General features: G+C 52.4%; 3 protein-coding genes across 5 annotated transcripts; 1 reads left to right on the top strand and 2 right to left on the bottom strand.

Annotated features, from left to right (window-relative positions):
- Positions 1–427: 427 nt before the first annotated feature.
- H2AX (H2A.X variant histone) lies at positions 428–1,795 on the top strand. Its single transcript, XM_025893502.2, has one exon. The coding sequence runs from the start codon at positions 523–525 to the stop codon at positions 952–954; it is 432 nt and encodes a 143-aa protein (XP_025749287.1). The 5' UTR covers positions 428–522; the 3' UTR covers positions 955–1,795.
- Positions 1,796–2,129: 334 nt separating this feature from the next.
- On the bottom strand, positions 2,130–10,142 carry HMBS (hydroxymethylbilane synthase). 2 transcript variants are annotated; one of them, XM_025893504.2, is made up of 14 exons: positions 9,969–10,142; positions 7,733–7,786; positions 7,311–7,383; positions 6,686–6,735; positions 6,098–6,153; positions 5,675–5,752; positions 5,410–5,487; positions 5,008–5,083; positions 3,839–3,952; positions 3,554–3,592; positions 3,185–3,304; positions 2,891–2,944; positions 2,662–2,748; positions 2,130–2,564 (listed from the first exon to the last, which is right to left on the bottom strand). In XM_025893504.2, the coding sequence occupies exons 1-14, from the start codon at positions 9,999–10,001 to the stop codon at positions 2,391–2,393; spliced, it is 1,086 nt and encodes a 361-aa protein (XP_025749289.1). In that variant the 5' UTR covers positions 10,002–10,142; the 3' UTR covers positions 2,130–2,390. The 2 variants fall into 2 exon arrangements, with proteins under 2 accessions (XP_025749289.1, XP_025749290.1); XM_025893505.2 differs by lacking the exon at positions 9,969–10,142 and adding an exon at positions 7,953–8,088.
- Positions 10,143–11,982: 1,840 nt separating this feature from the next.
- VPS11 (VPS11 core subunit of CORVET and HOPS complexes) lies at positions 11,983–21,964 on the bottom strand. Of its 2 annotated transcripts, XM_025893503.2 has the most exons (16): positions 21,738–21,964; positions 21,008–21,156; positions 20,570–20,705; positions 20,079–20,242; positions 19,022–19,269; positions 18,129–18,330; positions 17,579–17,730; positions 16,461–16,647; positions 15,430–15,576; positions 15,133–15,321; positions 14,871–15,032; positions 14,512–14,651; positions 14,224–14,426; positions 13,921–14,092; positions 12,597–12,819; positions 11,983–12,469 (listed from the first exon to the last, which is right to left on the bottom strand). In XM_025893503.2, exons 1-16 carry the CDS (start codon positions 21,922–21,924, stop codon positions 12,305–12,307), a joined length of 2,826 nt encoding a protein of 941 aa, XP_025749288.1. In that variant the 5' UTR covers positions 21,925–21,964; the 3' UTR covers positions 11,983–12,304. The 2 variants fall into 2 exon arrangements, with proteins under 2 accessions (XP_025749288.1, XP_073759939.1); XM_073903838.1 differs by lacking the exons at positions 18,129–18,330; positions 19,022–19,269.
- Positions 21,965–22,928: the final 964 nt, after the last annotated feature.

Genomic DNA, 22,928 nt, shown 5'->3' with positions numbered 1-22,928 from the left:
TCCCTTTGCAGGATGGGAGGAGGGAGAAAGGCGAAGGGAGTGACCAGACCTGGAAAGGGAGGCAGTGGCGCTGACCCCTTTCCTTTAAAAATCCTAAGCCCTCGCAGATTTCCCAGAGGCTCTAGACGTGGCTCAGACTCCACCCCCTTTGTCTTCCGGTTCTGGTCTCCCCCTGTAGCGTTTAAATCTGGCGCCCTTCACATGGATTGGCTACCTCGGGGAGTGGGTGGCTGGCTGCGTGCTACCGCTCCTCCTCGCCTTTTTCCCCGGGCAAAAGGTTTTCAAATTGGACCAATCGGCGGGCGCGCTCCCTCGGCCGTGGCGCGTCACGGAAGGGTTAACTGCAACCAACCGGAGGCGGGTATTCGAGAAAAGAGCCAATCAGGAGGGCGCGGAGGTGTGCCCTGGGGGCTTATAAGGGCGGCCCCTGGGCGCGCGCGGCAGCAGTTGGACTGCGGCGGGCAGCTCTCCTTTACCCCCCTTCGAGGCGTCCCTCTTCACTGCTCTTCTACCTCGCGCAGTATGTCGGGCCGCGGCAAGACCGGCGGCAAGGCCCGCGCCAAGGCCAAATCGCGCTCATCGCGCGCCGGCCTCCAGTTCCCAGTGGGCCGCGTGCACCGGCTGCTGCGGAAGGGCCACTACGCCGAGCGGGTGGGCGCCGGCGCGCCGGTGTACCTGGCGGCGGTGCTCGAGTACCTCACCGCGGAGATCCTGGAGCTGGCGGGCAACGCGGCCCGCGACAACAAGAAGACGCGGATCATCCCCCGCCACCTGCAGCTGGCCATCCGCAACGACGAAGAGCTCAACAAGCTGCTGGGCGGCGTGACGATCGCCCAGGGAGGCGTCCTGCCCAACATCCAGGCCGTGTTACTGCCCAAGAAGACCAGCGCCACCGTAGGGCCGAAGGCGCCCGCGGGCGGCAAGAAGGCCACCCAGGCCTCTCAGGAGTACTGAGGGGCGCCCGCGCCGCAGCCGGCCCCCCCATGCCATCACAAAGGCCCTTTTAAGGGCCACCACCGCCCTCACGGAAAGAGCTGAGCCACGTCGGGCTCGGGGCGGGCGGCCGCGGCGCTCGGCTCCCCCCCTCCCGCGTCGTCGCCGCCGCCGCCGCCGCCCCTCCCCCGCGCGGGCTCGCCGGCCCTCGCTCCCGCTGCCGCCCGGCCGGGGGGCGGCCCCGCTCGCCTGGCGCAGAGGCCCGGGCGCCGCGGCGCCCGTGACTCAGCCGCCCGGGCCCCGGAACCGCGGATGGGCGGCGGGGAGGCCGCGGCGCCTCCTGGAAGAGCCGCTCGCCGCTCTGACGCAGGGCTGAGGTGCGCGCCGGGGCCGGGGTTCCGGCTTGGTGCTCGGGCCGAGACTCTCCAGACGCGGTGCGGGAAGAACGGATCACCGTTCGCCCCGGCGCCGCCCCCCCCCCCACTTCCCGCGGGTCCCGCCGTCTGCACCTGCGGGCCGGACGCTTCTGCGGGGACCGCCGCCCGGGCCGCGGCGGGGGAGGGGCCGGGGCCCGGCCTTGCGGGCGGTGGGGACCGCAGGAGGTGTGCGCGCTCCCGCGGTGACCGCAGCCGGGCCCTCGGGCCCCGCCGCTCGCCCCACTTCCCTTCCGGCGACTACTCCGCGGGCCACGCACCTCCCTCCGTACCAGCACCGGCCCGTTCGTCCCTGTCTGCACTGAGCCTCCGATTGCTTCGGAACTGGAATTTTGCAGCTACAACCCATCCAAGACTAGTACCTTACGTATTGGGGAGTTTCAGATGGACTAATTTTGTTTATTAAAGGATTGTTTTTTTTAAAAAAACGCAGTGTCTGTTGTCATTCTCTAACAGTTGTAGCACTGACTTTGTAGACTCCTATCCTGAGGTGGGGGGGGTCGGCGGGGGGGGGCGGGGGAACTCTGATACATGGCCCACCTATCGAATACCCATACGGGTTAGCTGGAGAGGGGTTAAGTCCTAGGTTTCTCCGATCACCGCTCTTCGCTGGGAGACCGTTTGTTGTTTGAAATGAGAACTGCTGTGGCAGGAACAAAGAACATTCCAGGAGAACTTTGCACAGAGGTCCCAGCCTCTGAAGTAAAGAGTACAGGCTTTGTGTCTGTCCTTATCTTTCCTGCAACCTCACCAAAAACAAAGTCACCTTCAGAGCTGGTTTATTAGTTGAGTTGGTTACATTCAAAGGCCGTGGCTTGAACTTTTTCTCTAAAGAGATGAAACCCCCACCTACTGCAGAGGCAAGGCACTCCCCACAGCCCCAAAGTGAGGTAAGTAAGTCTCTGACCTTGCAGTTCAATCCCTGGGGTAATCACTCACCAGGTAGCAGTGAGGATAGGGCACTGAGGGCTGGGAGGTAGGCACTGGACAATGGGACCCAGGCACCTGCGCCCCACAGACCAGTTAGTGGGCATCGTTAAGCTGCCGTGCAACATCCAGTATGTTCTTGGCTCCTTTGTTCAGCAACAAACTGGCCAAGCTGATGCCCAGGTTCTCAGCAGCCAGCTGGGCTTCTCGTGGAATGTTCCGGGCAGTGATCCCCACCAGCTGTGGATCATCCTCAGGGCCATCTTCATGCTAGGTGAGGGAAGGAGGTGGGATCTGGTGAGCACGAAAGAGGAGGTAACAGGCAGGTTTGTTTCTCACCCTCTCCCTCACTCTCCAGCTTTGGCACCTGGGCAGTGACACGGATGGTGGCCTGCATGGTCTCTTGCATGCTATCTGAGCCGTCTAGACTCCAGACTCCTCCAGTCAGGTACAGCTGGCAAAGAAAACGGGTTACCTCAGCATATTCTGAGAGCACTGCTTGGAAACCCGGGCTCTTTTTGTGGGCAACTCAAGATGCACAGGAACATGTCACGGTGCTCCCTTACCTGCCTTCCCACCCAACCTCCCCTGCTTACTTGCCCATCCTTCATGGCTGTATGCACTGCCACGGGAACACTGCAGCCTCCTTCCTGCAATGAGAAGTTCTCCCTGTGAACTAGGGACTCAACACCACCGTGTGGCCAGAGCCCTCAGAGATACAGACACCTCTGAAGACAACGGAAACAGAGGCAGGGGCCCAGACCTGGGTCCTGTCCAAACATTCAAGAATGAGTTACCTCTCAATAAGAGCCTTAATATGAGAAATCTCCCGTCAACTATTCCCAACTCCTCAAGTCCCCACCCCTCCACAGGTGGAACATGGACCCTACCAGGTGCCTCAGGAAGGCTCGCTCGGCAATGCAGCGAAGCAGAGTCTCCGGATCATGCAACACACCCACCAGATCCAGCATGTCCTGGTCGTTGGCTCGGACTTCCACGCCCAGGGCCCCCTGATGGAAAAACAGCCTAAGACATCAGGCCTAATCTTTCCGCAACCACTGGAGGTGAGGACGGGAACCAGCCCACCTCCTCCTGCTCCCCAGGAAGGATCCCTTTTAGCCCAGAAGCCTCCCAAGGCCTGCCCTTCCTTAGAAATGTTTATGCCGGAAGAAGTAGATGCAGAAGGTTATGAGACCGGCTTTTTGGTTGAGAACAAAAGAAAGGGCACATCAACACATGGCTTCCCTGGTCAAACATACCTGACCCACAGCATACATGCATTCCTCTGGGTGTAGGATCTGCAGGGGCAGAACAGTCAGAAGGGTGAAGATGAGGGTGCCCAAAAGCAGACAGTAGTGAGAGGGGGCTTCCCCATCACACAGAAAGCCTAGGTAGGCAAAAGTGGGAGTCTGGCCTTTGATCCCCTATCTTCCCAGCCTGGGACCCATGTCCAGCTTATACCGTTAGAGGCAGGATGTTCGGAAAGAGAATACAGGCAGGAGAAGGAGGAAGGTTAACTGGGGACGAACAGGGACAGCCCCTACCTGCCCCACCCGGTGCTGCCAACCCATGCGCTGCAGGCCAGCGGCGGCCAGGATGATGGCGCTGAACTCCTGCAGTTCATCCAGCTTCCGCAGCCGCGTGTTGAGGTTTCCCCGCTGTGCAGGGTTGCTAAGGACCACAAGCACTGGGCAGTCTGGAACCTCACACTGCTCCCCCTGCCTGAGTCTTTCCGTATCTAACAGCTCCCCTCTGGTCTTCTGCTTACCGATTACAGCTAACATTAACTTAATTACTCACACTTGATGGTTATACACCAGACACTGATTGAAAGTGCTTTACAGGGACGCCCAGGTGGCTCAGGCGACTAAGCGTCTGCCTTCGGCTCAGGTCATGATCCCAGGGCCCTGGGATGGAGCCCCGCGTCGGGACCCCTGCTCGGTGGGAAGCCTGCTTCTCTCTCTGCCTGCCGCTCCCCCTGCTGTGCTCTCTCTTTCTTTCTCTCTCTCTGGCAAATAAATAAAATCCTTAAAAATATAAAATAAAAGAAAAATAAAGTGCTTTACATACTCCTATTTAATTTTCACAACCCAGTGAGGTAGGTCTTCTAATTATTTCCATTTTACAGATGAGGAAGATGATACAGAGAAGTTAACTAACTTGCCCAAGGTTACCACACCTCTGAGAAGCATTCCCTGACCCCCCAAGTCTGTGCTTCTAGATGTTCTAGCTAGAAGCTTCCAGAGAATTCCCTACTTTGTGCACGGGAGTGCTAACACATACTATTTTGAAAATTAGCTTTACAAAACATTTGATATGTTTAGAATATCAAAACAGAATATGAAATAAAAATGGAAGCACCCTCCACCTCCCCCCCCTTCCCAAGTAATCACTGTTTAGTATCACTCTGTATTATCAATGCTCATTTGTTTCCAGAACAAAAATGTAAAACTCTATAAGCAAGGACAACGTTGGTCTTGCTCACCATTATCCCTAGTGCCAGGCACTGGCCTGCGGCTAAGAAAATATGAAAGGATTATGAATGGTTGGATGGATGGGTGGATGGATGAATAGGGCAGACACTGGAGGACAGACATTCCATTGGCCTGTGTCCACTTCCTCTGGAAGCTCGTTTTGCTCTCGTGACTCCCTGGACCCTCTGGACCCCGCCTTCCTCCTTGGCCACTGCCCCCTCCCTCCTCGGAAAGGATACAATGCTCTTGAACTCCAGGTGTGGGAACTTTCTCTGCAGCTGGGCTGCTCTCCGCAGGGAGCTGGTTCCCACCACACTGCTCAGAGAGAGGGTTTAAAATGAGATTTAGGGGCGCCTGGGTGGCTCAGTTGGTTAAGCAACTGCCTTCGGCTCAGGTCATGATCCTGGAGTCCCACTATCGAGTCCCACATCGGGCTCCCTGCTCAGCAGGGAGTCTGCTTCTCCCTCTGACCCTCTTCCCTCTCGTGCTCTCTGCCTCTCATTCTCTCTCTCTCTCAAATAAATAAATAAAAAAATCTTTAAAAAAAAAAATGAGATTTAACCCGAGATTTCCTCCTCTCCCTCTCAGCCCTCCACCTGCTGTGCATGTCCCACCAGGATGCCTATCCAGGCCCCACTCACCTCTTCTCTGGCAAGGTTTCTAGGGTTTTCCCAACAAATTTTGGGTGAAAGACAACAGCATCATAGGGGTTCTCCCGCCTGGAAACAGAGGGAAAGTTAAAGAATGAGGAAGAGATCTCAGTGCAGGTCACTTCCAGGCTCTCTCCATAACCAACGAACTAGCATGTTCTCAGTTCCCTAGAGGCAGAGGGCAGAGTCCCAAAGGGAAAAGCAGAGGTTAACAGGATGCCTCCGCCTGCCCATGCCCAACTTGCACGGTTCTTACTTGCAGATGGCTCCAATGGTGAAGCCAGGAGGAAGCACAGTGGGCAGGTCCTTCAGGGAGTGAACAACCAGGTCCACTCTAGAGAGACAGAAGAGGGAGGCAAGGGGAAGGAATCCCAGCAGCAGGCCCCCACCCCTCCTCCGCCTATGCCTGCCTCTACTTCAGTGGTCTGCTAGGAAGCGGGCCCGTCCAGGACCTCAGGACCCTGAGCCCTGCACCCTCCCTTCCCCCAGCCAATCCCGCCTTCCAGGCAGCCAGATCGCTCAGAACCAGGACACTCTCCTTTTCTGAGGCCTGAGAAACCCACATATGAGCCTCCCTCTAGCCTACCCAAAGGTTGAAGCCCCACAGTCTAGCTGATATCCAGGTCTGATGTGCACAGGGGTCCTAGCAAGAGATGAGTAAGAACTGTCTTTCACTTACTCATTCTTCTCCAGGGCATGTTCCAGCTCCTTGGTAAACAGGCTCTTCTCTCCAATCTGCCAGTCAAGAAAGAGCCTCAGAAGGGCGCCTGGGTGGCTTAGTCAGTTAAGCAGCTGCCTTCGGCTCAGGTAATGATCCTAGGGTCCTGGGATCGAGCCCCATGTTGGGCTCTCTGCTCAGGGAGTCTGCTTCTCCCTCTCCCTCTGTCGCTCCCACCCACCGTGCTCCCTCCCTCCCCCCCGCTTCAAGTAAATAAATAAATAAAATCTTTAAAAATAAAAAATAAGGGGCGCTTGGGTGGCTCAGTTGGTTAAGTGTCTGCCTTCCGCTCAGGTCATGATCCTCGGGTCCTGGGATCGAGCCCTGCATTGGGCTCTGTGCTGAGCGGGGAACCTGCTTCTTCTCCCTCTGCCTCTGCCTTTCCCGTGTGTGCTCTCTCTCTCTCTTGCACTCTCTGTCTCTGTCTCTCAAATAAGTAAATTCTTTAAAAATAACAATAAAAAAATAAAAATAAAAAAGAGCCCCAGAGTGAAGCTCTTGGGGGGAGGAGAGAGGAGGGAGGGAAAAGGATGGGGGGGAATATGTTACCTTAGAGAGCGCAGTATCAAGAATCTTGTCCCCTGTGGTGGACATAGCAACTGGGGAGAGAATCAATCAGGTGCTCACTGAGCAGCATTTCCTGAGCCCCTCCTGAGCCCAGCACTGTGCTAAGACTTCTAGTGGATACAGAGGCACATATACCCCAATCCCTGCCCTCTGGGAATGTAATGAGCTAGCAGGAAGACTAGACACACCAATAAAAAGACCCAAAGCAGAAGATGTTAAATGCCAGGCTGGCCCAGCGGGTCAGAGCTGGAAGGATTCAGAGGAGGGAATGGCCCTCCAAACTGGGGACAGCCAAGAATTCTCAGAGGCGGGGCGCCTGCATGGCTCAGTGCGTTAAGGTCTGCCTTCAGCTCAGGTCATGATCCTGGGGTCATGATCCCCTGCTCTGCGGGTGGGCCTGCTTCTCCCTCTCCCTCTGCCTGCCGCTCCCCCTGCTTGTGCTCTCTCTCTCACGTCAAATAAATAAATAAAATCTTAAAAAAAAAAAATTCTCGGAGGCAATGGGATGAAGCTTGGAGCCTAGGGAAAGCCAGAAATGCTGTGTTTGCCCCTCCGGGTGGGGAAGAGCTTCTTCCCATTAGCTTCCTTTCCTGTCCAGAAAACTCACCAATTTCGAATTGCAGACCTGGGTAGAAGGCTTTCAGCATTGCCACCACACTGTCCGTCTGTATGCGAGCCAGCTGCGGGCAAACATTCCGATTAGTCCTATCCTTCCCTGGCACTGCCCTGAGCTCACACCCTCAGAGGGTTAGGGACCTACTGAAGGAACTGGAATTCAGACAGGGGTTTGAATGCCCACCTAGGAAGGAGAGGGGCCTGGTCTGGGAGCCCTCTCCACCCCAACAGCTTGCCCAGACTCTCTCTCCACAGAATGCAATATGCCATTCTTCATGGGATTTAACACCCAGCCATCCCATTTACCTTCCATTTCTGAGGTCCTGGGAACTAACCCTCTGGGCCCCCCAACTTGTGATACCGTGAGCACAGAACTCTTCCCACAAACTTCCTCTGCCCGGTAACTGTACTCACCTGGCTCTTTCGGGTACCCACACGAATCACTCTCATATTTGGGCCGTTTTCTTCCTGCAGAAAAAAAATCCCCAAGTCACAGGTCCCCTCTGTTCCTCGTGTTCCTCAACACCTTGTCCAAGAACCAGAATCGGTGGCTTGGAAGAAAAGAACCTCAGCCCCTGGCCTGCGGCCTGCTGAGCCTTGATGTGGGGAAATCCTCCAAGACTGGTCCCTTTACCTTCCTCAATACGTTCTGCCCTCCTCACAGATCCAGAGAAACAGAGACCTGAGGGAAGCGCTCGCAGGACCCGTGTTGCTCTTGCTTTAATAACTGGACGCTGAGCCCTGAGGCCCATCCTGGCTAAGGCTGGGGGAGTGCTGCACAGCGCCGGGTGGGTAAAGAGATAAGGCCCATCAGCCTGGCTACAGGGAGGGTGGGTCCCGCAGCAGACAGGGGCAGGGCAGCTGGGGCCACAAGAGAACAGGTGCTGAGTCACCAAGGACAAGTTCAGTATCCACAATACAGCAGGCACTGGTGTGTTGTCACCTGGCTGCCAACGCTACCCCACAGATACCACACCATGGATCCCTAACCCGGCGGGAATATATATAAAGGACCGCGGTCAACAGATCCTACATAGAGTCCTGCCCAGCCTCTTGGCAAGCTGACCTTTAGCACAGCATCTCATCAGTATCTGTTCATCTATAAAATGAAGAGGTTGGGACTCCAGTATTTTCTGCCTCAGATGTTCTCCGAGACTTAAAAGGCTAAGCTGCCTAACATCCATTCCCCTAGAGTGCCGCCTCTGGTCTCACCAACCAGAAATATCGGAACGTCGTTGACCAAGCTAGGAACTCAAAGGGACAAACCTCTTCCTCCTGCCAGGGCACGCTGGACAAAAGTGTTCAGTGCCACGCAGGGAGAAATGCGTTCCTCAGTCTGAGGTCCTATCTCTTTCTAGATCAGAGAGTAGCCACCATACATTATGTCAACTTTCCCCATTCTGAGATCTTCATCCCATGGAGTTGTTTTGCAGGCAAGCCTCTGGGTGCTCTGTTGTTGGAGGATGTGACAGCTGGCTGCTCCTGGACCCTAGTCTACTGCATTGCTATCAGTTCTCCCATAAATAAACCCTAGGGACCCTGAGCAAATTAGGCCAGGCCTAAAATGCTAAACATGGCCACTAAAATTCTGGGCACTGGGAGCCCACAGAAAGGAATCTAAGGTCCCAGAAACTGCTAGGTTCACACAATCCCTTAATTGCATCGATTCTGCACAGCATATTTTATTCCATTAAAAAATATTTATTGAACATGTACATGCTGGACCTATTGCTTTTAATCTTCATGAAAACCCTATCAGGTAGACGGGGCAGGTATCTCCGGGACCATGTTACAGAAGCGACTAAGAAGTGAAATGACTTGCCCAGAATCACACAGCTAATAATGGGAAAAGAGCTGGAGCCAGAATCCAGATTTTCCTACTCCTAGTCCAGTGCTCAAGAATGTCTGTAATGGCAAAAAATCCCTCTCCTCCCCAGCAGGCTGAACTTCGGAGATAAGCAGCTGCCCCATCTCTTTCTTATCTCGCGCTGGCAGTGGCCTCCACTGGCTGTAATTTGCATCTACACAAGCCCAGAGCTTGGGCGGCCAGCTAGGGACCAGACTCAAGGGTGGCGCCCCACCCACCATAGTAATCCAAAGGTGTGTCTCAGTTGGGGACCTTGAGAGTAGGCTGGGGCTGGGTGACCGCTAAAAGGGAAAAAGGGGAGAAGGCGCACTTTCAAGATGTTTGTGTGCAGTTGGAGGATTTGCGGGTTCGCTCTCTCAGGATCCAAAGTGGGACATATTCCCAAGGTGGCCGAATCCCGCCTCGGCCCTGTCTCGTGTGAAAGGATCCCGGGAATAGCACCTTGTCTGGTGGAGACGAACTTTCCTGGGCTGGGTCATTAAATCTAGGGCCGTGGATGCCAAGGCACGGCGGAACCCCACCCAGATCCCCGCAGGGATGGGGGTTCCGTTCCAGACAATCCCTCCACTCTTAAGCCCGCCCCCATCACTCACACAGTTCCCCTGTCCTTCCTAAGGGCAACCGAGCTACTGCCGCTTTAAAAACTGTTTTGACCAAAAAAAAAACCAAAACGACGGATAGTCGCTCCGACCAATAGACGACGGAGGGTGGCAACCTGGAGCCAATCGTTGAGCCGCCACTCCGGAACGCCGAAGTTGCGAGAGTCCCCGGCTCAGTACTCACCGCCGTCGCGGCCCCGTTGCCGTTGCCAGACATGGCTGTGCTCGGGAGATAGGTCCGGGGGCTGCCGCCGAGGTCCCCCGGGGAGCCGGGGGAGCCGGAGGGCCCGGCCAGCGGGTGCACGCGGGTCCGAGCTCCTCCTGCAGCCGCAGACTCAGGGCTCTGCGTCACTTCCGGCACCCGCCCTCGGGGAGGACCACCCTCGGGGCGGGAATTGGAACGTTGCGACAGAGACCTTACCCTTCTGTTCCCGCCCCTATTCCCCCGGGCTGCTGGGGACGCTGGGTTCCCGTCCTCCCCAGTCTTCCTGGCTTGAGACCCGGGGCTTACTGTTCATTTATTTTACATACACCTCGTTTTGAATCAAGAATAATGATGGTGAGTGACTAAGATTTGCTCCCCAGATTCACCCACAGAGCAAACTCTGCAGTCCCCCGACCACCACCCAAAAGGCTAGTCAAGCCAGTTAGCCCTGCCCAAGCGGAAAAGAATATCAACCCTAAAATGCTGCGTTGGAAGTAAAGCGTCCTTGAGCCACGTCCACGCTCCTTCGGCTGGATTCCACACCTCCACATAAGATGATACTCCAGAAAGTTGGCAACCCAGACTTGTACAGCTTTTTCCCCTTAGCTGTGGCACAATTAGTGCAACTTAGGTGGAGCTTCCCTGGCTCCGTTAAAACAGCTCCCCTACAACCCTGAAGTAGGCAACATTCCTACTTTTTTAATCGACGAAACTGGTTCAGAGATCACAGGTCAAGCCTAAAGACAAATAACTGAAGTGTGAGTGCCAACAATTATGTTAGTGGAAACAAGTGTGTTAGGAAAAGTGCTTTATCCACTAACAGTATTAATAACCATGTATTGAGCACCCACGTGCTAACCACTATCAAAAGAACTAGACACCCGGGGCGCCTGGGTGGCTCAGTCGTTAAGCATCTGCCTTCGTCTCAGGTCATGATCCCAGGGTCCTGGGATGGAGCCCCGCATCAGGCTCCCTGCTGGGCGGGAAGCCTGCTTCTCCCTCTCCCGCTCCCACTGCTTGGGTTCCCTCTCTCGCTGTGTCTGTCAAATAAATAAAATCTTAAAAAAAAAACACAAAAAAAACTAGATACCCGTTTGCTCCTTCAGCCTTCGTACAACAGCTGTACAAGGAAGGTGTTCTCATTCCTGACGTACAGATGAAGAAACAGGCTCAGAGGAGGTAAGAGATCCCCTAATCAAACTAGGATTCAAACTCGGGTCACCTGACCCAAAGTCTGTATTTTTAGCCATGATAAATATAGTGTACTCTGCCTCTCCTAAATACTACCTAAGCACAATGTCCAAGTTACTTTCTTGGGCTAAGCAACCCCATAGGAGCAATTTTCCTTTTTAAAAAATTTTTTAAGTAGGCTCCATGCTGGGCTTGGAGCACAATGCAGGGTTTGGCCTCATAACCCTGAGATCGAGATCTGAGCTGAAACCCAGAGTCGGATGCTTAACCAACTGAGCCACTCAGGTGCCCCAGAGCAATTTTCTGACAGGCAGTGTAACCCAAATAATAGGCAGACACCTGGCAACACAAACTTCAGCTTGCAACTTTGAAGAGGTAAACAAAATGTTTCAGTAAAGGCCCCTTTATCCTGTTCATCATCCGATACTAAATCCAGCAAGACACCAATCTACCATTGTGCAGGCCTAAACCCTAGGATCCCCACCAGTCTGCCTTCTGCTTGAATATGCTGTTCCAACAAGAGCCACAGAGACCAGCCAGACTGCAGAGCAGACGCTGTTTTGGGGGCCTTGATCCAGGCTGCTCTTGGAGCAGAAAAGCATTAGGCCTTTCGCAGAGGTTCTTTGGTAAATCAAAATCTACTAGGTGCCACAGGCCCCATTACTGGAATGAGGTCCTGTCAACATGGTCTTCAAGGAACTGTGTAGGAAAGGAAGTGGAGTTCTTCCAGGGCAGAGGAAAAGTACATTTTGCACAGCTAAGAATCACCATGACGTCCCCAGAATAAACCCTTCAACTCCCAAACTATTATATCCTTTTATTTATAGACTCTGGGAGCAAGGACCCAAGCACGGCCTGGTGCTCTTGGATAGAGAATAAAGCAGCTATTGTTCATACTCAGAGGTTGCTGAGGTGCCCTCCCCCGCTGGTCTGGAATGATCCACACTGCTCAAAAAGTGAAGAGGAGGAATGGCGGCCTGGCCAAAGGAGGAGGGAGAAAAAGAAAGTCCCCTTTACTCCTGAGGGCTATGGCATCAGATCAGGGTGGAGTCCTGGGCACTGTGTGTCTGCCCTGCCTGCGTCCCCTGGGTCTCCACTGCCGCACCACCCTCCCCACAGGCTGCTTAAGTGCCCCTCCTGGAGTGCATGAGCAGGTCCCGCTGCAGCCCGGCCTCCAGGCTTGCAGTCAGCCGGGCTGCGGGAGGGTCGGTCAGCAGAGTCAATTTGTTGAAAACACCTCGGCCAAAGTAGTCCGCAATCACAGAGAAGCTATCGCTGGAGCACTTGAGCTGCAGGGAAAGAGGAGAGAAGAATCAGAACTGCAGGTCTCCTATCCTCAGTGAGGAGGGAAGAAAACCAGCTAATGGTCCCGTGAGGCTCGGTGAGTGGGACAGTTATCCACGCACTCATGCCCACCTGGTGCTGGAACTGATCGTGCAGATCGCGTTTCTGTTCCTGGGCCCGGATCATATCCATGACCTTCCGGTTTTCAGGGAGGCAGGTGGGGCAGTCGGCATCACTTTCTGAGTAACTCTCAAAACAGTGTTGGTGGAAGGAGTGGCCGCAGAGGAAGTGGACTGAGGGCAACTCCAAGGCACTGTTACAGATGCTGCACTTGGTCTTCTGGAAGATCTTGGGACTGCAGGCAAGGGAGACCAGAAAGGAGTGGCAAAGAGTGTGGGCAGAGCCGAGAGCCGGGTGCAGAGTGAAGGCGGCTGGAGTCGAGGAGGAGAGAGAGGTCCCTGGAAGGGACTGCAAGGCCCTGCCCTTGTCACCAACAGGGAGTCAAACGAGGACACCCGCCTTGGGCCTGCAGTCTCAGCACACACTCCCTGCCAAGGCCAACTAACGCTTCCAGTTTTCACAACTACCACTAAGCTGTCCTTCACATCTCCTTTTTTTTCACTTGAAGTACAGCTGACATGGATCATGTTAGTTTCAGGTGTACAACCCCCGACGGTGCCGAGTGTGGCTACGGCCTGTCATCACACAGTGCTGTTACCAACCACTGACCGTGCTCCCTGTGCTGTGCCTTCCATCGCCGAGACTCAGTCATCCCAGAACTGGGAGCTTATGCTGGTCTTTCAGGTCTTTACTCAGATGTGACCTTCCCAGTGAGGCCTTTCCTGGCCGCCTTATATGTGAGAACATAACACACGCTCTGCACCCTACTCCCCTTCCTGAACTCATTTTCTCCTTAGACCCTATCACCATCTAACATAATATTTTGCTTATTCAGTGTGTTTCTAACTCTGCGTTGTAAGTTCCACACAGCAGGGCTTTTTGTCTGTGTTGTTAAGAACAGTGCTTGAGACACAAAAGAGGCTCAGTAAATATTTGTGGGATGAAGAAACTGTTCTTCTCTAATAAATATTTTATAGAGTTAAGGGCAGATTAAAACTTAAAAGTAGATTAATATATAGTATAAATACTTCTAAATTATCCACTTCCTGTATCTTCTAAAGCAGTTTTTTACTTCTGAATGGCTTCCAACCACAACTTAGATGTGTGTTTAGGAAAAGTAAAAGATAAGATTCCTACAGAAAGAAAACTACCTGCCACAAGATAACACTCTCCAAAGCCCAATAAATCATGATCTACAGAATATACCGTTCTCTGATCTTTAAGAATGAAATATCTGAACACGCTCCACCTAACCCTCTACGAAAAGTATTTAGTGACACCCGGTGAAGAACAAGGTCATCCCCTGGAGCTCTGTACGTATCCAGTTGCCACGTACCTCGCCTTGAGCTCCTGGATCTCCTGGCGGATGCGGGTGGTCTCCTCTCGGTACCTCCGCACCTGGAGCTCGTCCTGTGCGATCTGCTGGCTCTGTTTCTGCAGTTTTTGGACCAGGTAATCCCGGATGACAGACAGGGTGGCTGTGGAGTTGTGGGCCAGCGTCTGCACCACTGATTGGGTCGAGAAGGAAACGAGACAATGAAGCAAGGGACACCCCCTGGAGGGAACGGCAGAGCCCCTGCCCCAGAGCTGCCGGCCGCCCGCACACCCCTCACCCCCGCTACCCCACCCTCTCAAGTACCTAGGAGGGGCGGCATGAGGTTCTTGTTCTCAATGTGCTTGAGCACAGCTGCCACGTACTCCTTGCAGTCCTCCTCCTTCCGGGCGAAGTAGCTGAGCGCCTGCTCCCACAGGGAGGGCTCCTGCTCCCCGTGGCGCTCGCACACAGCCACCACCTGCCGGTACTGTTCGTGCTGCATGTGGTAGTGCATGATCTGCTGGAACCTGGGGCCGGGGCACGGCACACCTCAGCGGCCGCCCCCGGAAAGCCAGGTCCTTCCCCCTTCCCAGAAGACCCCCCCCATCTTACAGCTTCCCCTGTTCGTAGAGGTAAAGGACCCCATCCTGGAAGTCGTGCATCTGGCAGAGGACCAGGGCCTTGTCAAAGACGTCGCAAAAGCGGCCGCTCTTCAGTAGGGAGATGGCCTCTGCGTGAAGCTTCTCTTTGACCTAGGGAAGGAGGAAAGAGCTGCTGGCCAGAAGAGCAAAATCACAGGGTCTCCGGGACAAGGCAAATCAACTGCCTCTTCAACCGCCTCTTCACAGGGGACCACTTAGCTCCCAGGGGTGAGGTGTTACCGACCTAAAGAAGGTGGCAAAAAAAGCAACCACAGAAGGTGAAAGAATGATCTTTTCCCCAGCATCTCCCCCAGCTTTGCCAGGCCTCACCTGTGGATCCTTCTCGTGGGCCCAGTTCTGCAGCCGCAGCTCCAGGAGTGTGTCATAGATGCCCTGTGGTGAGTCTGGCTGGACTTCACTCATGTGTTCCAGGAAAGCTTTCAACTCTCGAGGGTTGTTGGCAAAGATGGGGATGAACTCCTCCGAGCTGGCCTGGGATGGTGAGGGAGGAGGGAGGAGGAATGGGCGTGGTACCCTTGAGGCCCCGGAGGTGATCCCCACTGTCCAAAAGCCATTCTCCCTGAGGTCTCACCCTGCAGCCCGGAGTCTCCCGATCGCCTCGGCCTTCGAGGCTAGGCCGGTAGTCTGTACAGAGTCCCTTCAGCAACTGGGTCGTCTGCTCTGGTATATGGTGCATGAGGATCTTGCCATAGCGTTTCATGTTGCTCTCTGCCTGCTCGAAAGGCAGCTTGCCGATATACCGTAGGGCTTCCTGATAATTCTGTGGAGAAGTAAAGGGCAGAGGAAGCGTGTGCTCCAGCCTCACCCACCAGGAGGCACTCTCATCATTCCGAGAATGTCCTAGAAAGAGAAGAGGTCTCTCACTTACCTTGATGTCCTCTAGCTGGATCTTTAAGTACCACTCGTGATGCGCATGGTTCTCAGCCAGGGAGAGGGCATGGGAGTAGTAGCCAGCCTGCCGGAGGACCCTGATGGCCGTCCCCACATCGAAGTGCACTTCACTCTCACTCTTTGTCTGCCAGGGAGACAGTAAACAAAATCATTCACAGAAATAGGGTTGGGGAAGGGAGAGGAAACATGCATCTGATTCTAAGACCAGATTCTTCTTGTGTTTTGGTTTTTAAAGTAAGCTCTAGGCCTAATGTGGGGCTTGAGCTCCCAACCCGGAGATCAAGAGTCACACGCCCTACTGACTGAGCCACCCAGGTGCCCCACCCCCAGATTTTTTTTTTTTTTTAATGTTCTTAATTCTTTTTTTTTTTTTTAAGATTTTATTTATTTATTTGACAGATAGAGAGGCACAGTGAGAGAGGGAACACAAGCAGGGGGAGTGGGAGAGGGAGAAGCAGACTTCCCGCGGAGCAGGGAGCCCGATGCGGGGCTCGACTCCAGGACCCTGGGACCATGACCTGAGCCGAAGGCAGACGCCCAACGACTGAGCCACCCAGGCGCCCCCCCCACCCCCAGATTCTTAAGATAACAATAAAGCCGATGCCAGGATGGTGGAGACCAAAAATAAATAAATAAATAAAATAAAGTAAATAAACTTCATGGTTTTAGAACATGACATCCTGCTGCTTCTCAGAAAGTCTCTAAGAGCTAAAGTCTTCCTCTGCCCCTACTATTTCAGGGACTCCTTGGGGACCCAGGGCCCTCCCAATGTTAATTCCCTGAGCTTAGACACTATGGGAAGTTCAAGCATCATAAAACAAGAGAGGAGATGGAAGAGAACTAGGAGGAAAGGCTGTTCCTCTTCCCAGTTTATAGACCAGAGGGTCCTGGTCCCCAAATAAGATCAGCTGCTTCCTCTCCCTGCATCTGCTGAGGGGCAAGCCCTGATGGAGCCACCTCATGCTTGGTGGGACCCTTGCAGAATCTCCCACTAACACCACCCTGCACCTTGATGAACTCCTCTAGCTTCGAGCTGTCCTTGAGCTTGGTATAGCAGTTGAGCAGCAGGGTGGTGTGGTCAGCATTGGCCAGGGACTGCCGGTGCAGGGTCTGCAGGTAGGCGGTCAGGTTGTGGATGCGCTGGGCATCAAGAAACTTGCGGATCACATAGGATGGCTCCAACTTTCCAATGGTTCTGGAGAGACACGTGCATCAAATAGTATGTGGGTCAGTGTACTTCTCAAACTTTCACGTGCATAGAAATCACTTGCAGATCTTCTTAAAATGTAAATTCTGTGTCAGTAGGCCTGTATTTCTAATAAAGACCCAGACGATATCAATGCTATTGAACTGCAGACCTTGTGAGAAGCAAGGCTCCAGAGCACTGATCCTTTTTTTTTTTTAAGATTTTTTATTTATTTATTTGACAGAGAGAGACACAGTGAAAGAGGGAACACAAGCAGGGGTAGTGGGGGAGGGAGAAGCAGGCTTCCCGTTGAGCAGGAAGCCCGATGTGGGGCTCAATCCCAGGACCCCGGGATCATGACCTGAGCAGAAGGCAGATGCTTAACAACTGAGCCACCCAGGTGCCCCGAGAGCACGGATTCTTAAACTTGGCTGAAAACAGGAATTCTAGGGAGGTAGGGAAAGGAGCTAGACAGGTTCCCACAACTCCTTACTAGGGCAGGAAATTCCAAGAATTAGTACCAAGGAAAGAAACTGTGGAAGCCAAGAGATGAATACCCTTTTCTTTTAAAAGAATCAGATCAAAACGAATTTTTTTTTTTTTAAACTAAGCTATATGCCCAACATGGGGCCTGAACTCACGACCCTGAGATCAAGAGTCAAATGCTCTACCAACTGAGCCAGCTGGCTGCCCCCAAAATGAATATTAACAAAGGCCAGGCTGAAGTTTAAAACAAAAGGTACTCATCGGCTCAACTGTATCTTGGTCATGTAATATTTAACCCTTTGCAATTAAGTATACTGTCTTCTCACTCAGGCCATTACAGCTCCTGCAGAAAGAAAGGGTGGTTCCTGGTGGAGTCTGCTCCCCTCACCGAAGCCCAGGTGTTAGCCTATCTGGCTGCATGCAGAGCTATATCTGAAAGCGCCCCAAGACTGACCGGATATACTGCTGAACAGCCCCATCGTGGTTGCCCTTGCTGTAGAGATGGTCCCCATACTGCATGAAGATCTGGGCCAACCCATCACTGTCCAGGTGCTGGCTCTTGGCCAGGTTAATGGCCATCTCAAATAGGTTCTTCTTAAACAGCATCTGGAAGAGGAAAAATTAGAAAATTGGTAGAGGCCATTCAGAGAAGACACCTTCCCAGAATGCACCTACAACACACAAGCCACACAGTGCTGGAATTCTGATCTGCCTAGATCCCAGACTGGGTAAGACCTCTCAGATACCCCCAAGACCAACATCGCCTTACTTAACAAGGCTCTTGGCAGACAGAGCGGACCCTGAGAGTGGACTCAGGCTCCTAGCCGTTATCTTCCTCTAAGACCTCATCCCAGACCATTTACCTTGTAATTCTACCCTAAGGGATCTGGGTAAGGCTGTGCCCCAAAGGGAAGGAAACACCCTGGCCAAAGTGACTTGGGGAGCCTATTCCTACAGCTGTGTCTGGGTGCCTATGGCCAGCTCTGGGAACCTGGTGGCCTTGCCTCCAGTTTGGTCTGTGTGTCCTTCTCCTGCAGTGCGTGGACCCGCCCATCCCGCGTCAGCACGTACAGGGAGCCCCACTCAGCAAGCACATCCACTACATCCTCAAAGATGGCGCTATAGGCTATGAACTTGTTGCACAGGTCATAGATGTTGAGAATCTGCTTGTCGGAGCTCTGGGAGTCCCTACTGGTAAACTCTGACCTGTGTGGAAAAGAAAAAGCACCAGATATTTGTACCACCTCTGTCTCAGCAACCCCTTATATCACAACTTTGGTGTGCATACTCCGCCCCGAACAAACCACCCTTTGGCCCCTCTAGCAGCATATTCCGTAAGTGTGACATTGCACTGGCAGTTAAAGGAAGAGATCTTACCCTTCAGGATCCTATGATTAACGTAAGCGATAGATTAAAAAATTAAGAACGTCCAAACACTCATTCATTTAACGTAATTAGCACCTGGTAAAAATAAGACGCTGCGCTTAGTGCTGAGCTAAAACGAACTAACATTGACAGGGATCACTTCCCTCACGCAGAAGACCCTGCCGCCCCTTTTAGGTGGCTCAGAATAAAGGTACTGTGTCCTGCCCTCTCAGCCCTTTCCAACTTCTCTACTACTCATTTCCTTTTTCCTCCACCCAATTTATTTTGACAGAAGAATAAAAAAACCAAAAAGCAGTCCCCAAAAGCGGTGCACCAGGTCTGCTTAGCGAACGTCTGTAGCAAAAATACATTTTTCAGTAAAAACGTTACAAGTGAATCTAGGTGTGAGCATAATCTACATAAAACCGAAGTAGGAGATTGACAAGATCCAGGTATTAGGATTTTAAAATCATGTGAATTCTGGGGAACAAGGACAGCCCTACTCCCTTTCCCTTCTCCCTGGAGTCCTTACTTGGGAGAAACCTTCCGGTCACGGGACACAATGACAAGGTAGCCTCTAAACCAGTGAGCGATGAGTTTATGGCCCTCAAAGGCAAAGCAGGGCCCACGTTCATCAGGCTGGTACAAATAGACACATTCATCTCCGGCCACTATGAACTGCAGGTCCTGTGAAGGGTCGCTTAGGGCTGAGCAGTGCAGGCCACAGCCATGGGTGTCCAACTCCACACGAGGGTAGTCCTTTCCAGAAACGATATAGGACTGCGAGAAGAAAGGGGTTAACAGACTCCCTTTCAGGAGAGGGCATCTAAGCCTTCCCAAAGGTATTCCCATCTCCACACTGGCTCTCTTGCTTTTTAACTTATAGCACCCTAAAACTTTCCCTGGCTGCTTGCTTTGTCCATTAACCATCACCCATCTATTAAATATATAAACTAGGCGGTGTGGCCCCAGGGTGGCTCAGTCAGTTGAGCATCTGCCTTCGGCTCAGGTCATGATCCTGGGGTCCTGGGATCGAGCCCCATGTTGGGCTTCCTGCTCTGTGGAGACCCTGCTTCTCCCTCTCCCTCAGCCCCTTCCACCCCACTCATGCTCCATGCGTACACACATGCACTCTCCCTCTCTCAAATAAATAAATAAAATCTTTAAAAATACACACACATATATATAAGCAGAGACCACATTTTCTTCCTCTGTGTGTCCTATCACTACCTACTAACGGAATCCTGCCACCATGAGAAATAAAATAAGCTTGAACTATTTTACCAAAAGACTATTCCTGAGAGAAGGCTGTTAGAAATAACAAGAGCACCAGGAACCAGCAAAGTAAAGCAACTTGTCCAATGTCACTTAACAAGCTAGGAAAAAAATTCAGGTCTTTAACTATAAGCCCTAGTTCTTTTCCTAATTCTGACTCTTCCTCATCTCTTAAGTGAAGAAATAAAATATTTCAGGGCAAATGACTCAAGGCTACATGATGAAAAACTTAAGAATCCTACCTCTCTTGTCAGTTCCTTACCCTAGGCCCCTGAGCAATGGAGAACCCTTTCCTGCCTGCCCTTAACTCGTACCTGAACGTTCTCAGTTGTCACAACAAACAAATGAGTGGTCTTTCCCGCCTGGCGAAAGGCCAGGCCAGTTACAGGGTAGTTTCCCTTGTGCAGAATCTGGGTCTTGCTATGCCGGTCCCGGGTGATGTCTCCTTTGTTCAATGTAACACTACCATCTGTGAAACCTGTAGGAGAGCAGGAAACAGCACTTCATTGAGGCTGAAAAGATCAAGAAGCGCAGAAGGGGAAAAAAGACCATGTGAGGTACTTGTTGGAAGTGACAAGCTTTCTTCTCATACCCAACTTTTCCAAGGGTTAACATAAAAATCAGTACTCACGGACTTTTTCAAAGAATGAAACTCAATGCTTTCCCACTCCAAACTTTAATATCTCAAATGCCTGAGTTCAGTACAAAGTGATCTCATTAAAACAATAAAGATAAGCTGCAGAAGCAACTCTGAAAAAAAAAATCTATAAAGAATCATGGAGTGTTAGCTTTGCCTTCTGCTTACCGATGGCCATAAAGTTGAGATTTTCATGGACAGTCAAACAAGACACAACAGTCGGCTCTGTTCCTGGGATGGCAGGGAAGATTCGGGTGCAGAGTGGATTGCCACCATCTCTCTTCTCCAGGTTCCAGATCTTTACCTGTGAACAGACCTCAGATGTGTGAGGGGCGCCTGGGTGGCTCAGTCGTTAAGCATCTGCCTTCGGTTCAGGTCATGATCCCAGGGTCCTGGAATCGAGCCCCGCATCGCGCTCCCTGCTCCGTGGGGAGCCTGCTTCTCTCTCTCCCATTGCCCCTGCTTGTGTTCCCTCTCTTGCTGTGTCTCTGTCAAATAAATAAATAAAATCTTAAGAAAAAAAAAAAAAAGACGTGTGAATGCTAGTCCCCTCCAACAACTGTTCCTAGTCTTCTGGTCCTTTCCCACTTCCTTTCCAGGACTCACCAGGGGGTTGATGCCTTCTTCATCTTCACCAACAGATGCCAAAATATTGTGCTGCTTCAGTTGGTACAGGTGTGTCACCCGCAGTTTGTAGGCTTGGAAGCCTGTCAGCTGTAGGGAGCGAGGCAAGAACCAGATTTGGCCTTCCATATGTGCAGAATAGTCAAGGAGCCTCCTTTGCAAGGAGAGATACTTATATTTAGATCAGAACCCAGATAACTACTAACATACATTCAGCTCTTTAAAACTTTCGAGGATTTTTCCCACATATCATCTCCGGAAAGTCCCCATCTTTAAAAGAGTGAAAAAGAAGGCCAGAGTTTAGTAGCAACACTATGAAGAACAAAGCAGCAAACTCCTGGTCTATCTCCTTGCCCACAATTTGGGCAGGGGAGATAATGACACCTTACACATTCATCTTGTAAAGCCTACTTGCATCCATTGTTTTGATTGATCTTAAAAATAACCTTGCCAAGTTGATATTTCATACCCCTTTCACAGATAAGTAAATTGAAGACCAGAGAGGTTAAATGACTTGCCCAGGATTGCTGAGTTGGCAACAAGTTAGAGAATGGACTTCCTTCTTTCTTCCCTCAAGCCACAGAAGGAGCACGGGGCGCCCATCTAAAGGAAAGTGGCACGCAACACGAACCCCTCTGCCCGACAGATGCCATCCCAGCTGGATCTCTTCAGGGATCCGGGGAGGGAACAGACAGCTCCAGAGGAAGGATATCTCCAAAGACTAAGCTCCCTCGGCCCGAGTCGCAGACAGTGATGCCGGGAGGGAGGCAAAGGAACTTGGAAACAGCGGGTCCTGAGGCAGGTGCAGCCGTGGGAGCAGCCCCATCATTGCCTAGCGGCTCCTTCACCAGCTCCTTGTCGAAGAAAACGAAGCGCCGCCACTGCAGGTAGGCCGCCATTTTGGCCGAAGGTCTCCGCCTCTGGGAGAGAGGTCATGTGAAAGGAGCGCACGGATCACGTGACAGGACAGCTTCCTGGAGCCTGACTGCACATGCGCCCTGAAGTCCGGGTGACAGCTTCCTCAGGGCGTTGGGCGTGGCCTCGTGAGGTAGGATTCCCAGCCCATCAACTCGGGTTGCCAATTTGCTGGCTCTGTACGTGAACTGGCTAAGATGCTCCTGAGTGCTGGACCCTTCACCTCTTTGAGCATCAGTTTCCTTCCTTATTAAATGCATGGGCAATGAGGGATCAAGATGAGGAATATCAGGGCGCCTGGGTGGCTCAGTGGGTTAAGCATACGACTGTTGATTTCTGCCCAGATCTTGATCTCAGGGTCGTGGAATAGAGCCCCACCTGGGGCTCTGGGCTCAGCGCAGTCTGCTTGAGATTCTCTCTCCCTCTTCTGCCCCTCCCCCTGCATGCTCTTTCAAATAAATAAAATCTAACAACAACAACAAAAAAGATGAGGAATGTCCTGCGCCTTCTGAATTGTACCCCACTGTGCTTAAGAATATTACGTCCTGAGCGCCCAGGGCTGTTTTGAGGCATAAATGAATGAAGGTGTATGAAACTGGCTTTTCAGCTGTAGGAGCGGAGAAATAAAATTATAAGTTTGTGTTTGCCACGGGATACAGATTGCGAACCACAGTCAGTGTCTTAATTCGTTTTTTGTGTCCCTCTTCAGAGTGTGTGGCATGAAGTAGACACATAGAATATGTTTCTTAAGGAAGCTAGGAAATAACTCTTGGTGCGGGAACTCTCAAGAACGTGGGCTTTCTTTCCCTTTTTTTTTTTTTTAAAGATTTTATTTATTCATTCATGAGAGACAGAGGGATAGAGAGAGAGAGAAGCAGAGGGAGAAGCAGGCTCCCAAGGAGCAGGGAGCCCGATGCGGGACTCGATCCCAGGACCCTGGGATCATGACCTGAGCCGAAGGCAGACGCTTAACCATCTGAGCCACCCA

Source organism: Callorhinus ursinus, unplaced genomic scaffold (assembly GCF_003265705.2).
Source record: "Callorhinus ursinus isolate GAN/ISIS: 27379988/994484 unplaced genomic scaffold, GSC_fseal_2.0 scaffold19, whole genome shotgun sequence".
NCBI classification, from domain to species: domain Eukaryota; kingdom Metazoa; phylum Chordata; class Mammalia; order Carnivora; family Otariidae; genus Callorhinus; species Callorhinus ursinus.
This window is presented reverse-complemented; position numbering and strand designations above follow the sequence as displayed.

Excerpts from the sequence above, each read along its gene's own strand:
- H2AX (XM_025893502.2), top strand. The coding sequence starts at position 523 with ATGTCGGGCCGCGGCAAGACCGGCGGCAAGGCCCGCGCCAAGGCCAAA.
- HMBS (XM_025893504.2), bottom strand. The coding sequence starts at position 10,001 with ATGTCTGGCAACGGCAACGGGGCCGCGACGGCG. Across the intron at positions 5,084-5,409 it reads GAAACCTTGCCAGAGAAGAG|TGTGGTGGGAACCAGCTCCC; the intron begins GTGAGTGGGGCC and ends CTCTCTGAGCAG. Across the intron at positions 3,593-3,838 it reads GGCAGCACCGGGTGGGGCAG|ATCCTACACCCAGAGGAATG; the intron begins GTAGGGGCTGTC and ends CTGCCCCTGCAG.
- VPS11 (XM_025893503.2), bottom strand. The coding sequence starts at position 21,924 with ATGGCGGCCTACCTGCAGTGGCGGCGCTTCGTTTTCTTCGACAAGGAG. Across the intron at positions 15,322-15,429 it reads TCCAGCTAGAGGACATCAAG|AATTATCAGGAAGCCCTACG; the intron begins GTAAGTGAGAGA and ends ACTTCTCCACAG. Across the intron at positions 14,093-14,223 it reads CCTCATGCCGCCCCTCCTAG|TGGTGCAGACGCTGGCCCAC; the intron begins GTACTTGAGAGG and ends CGACCCAATCAG.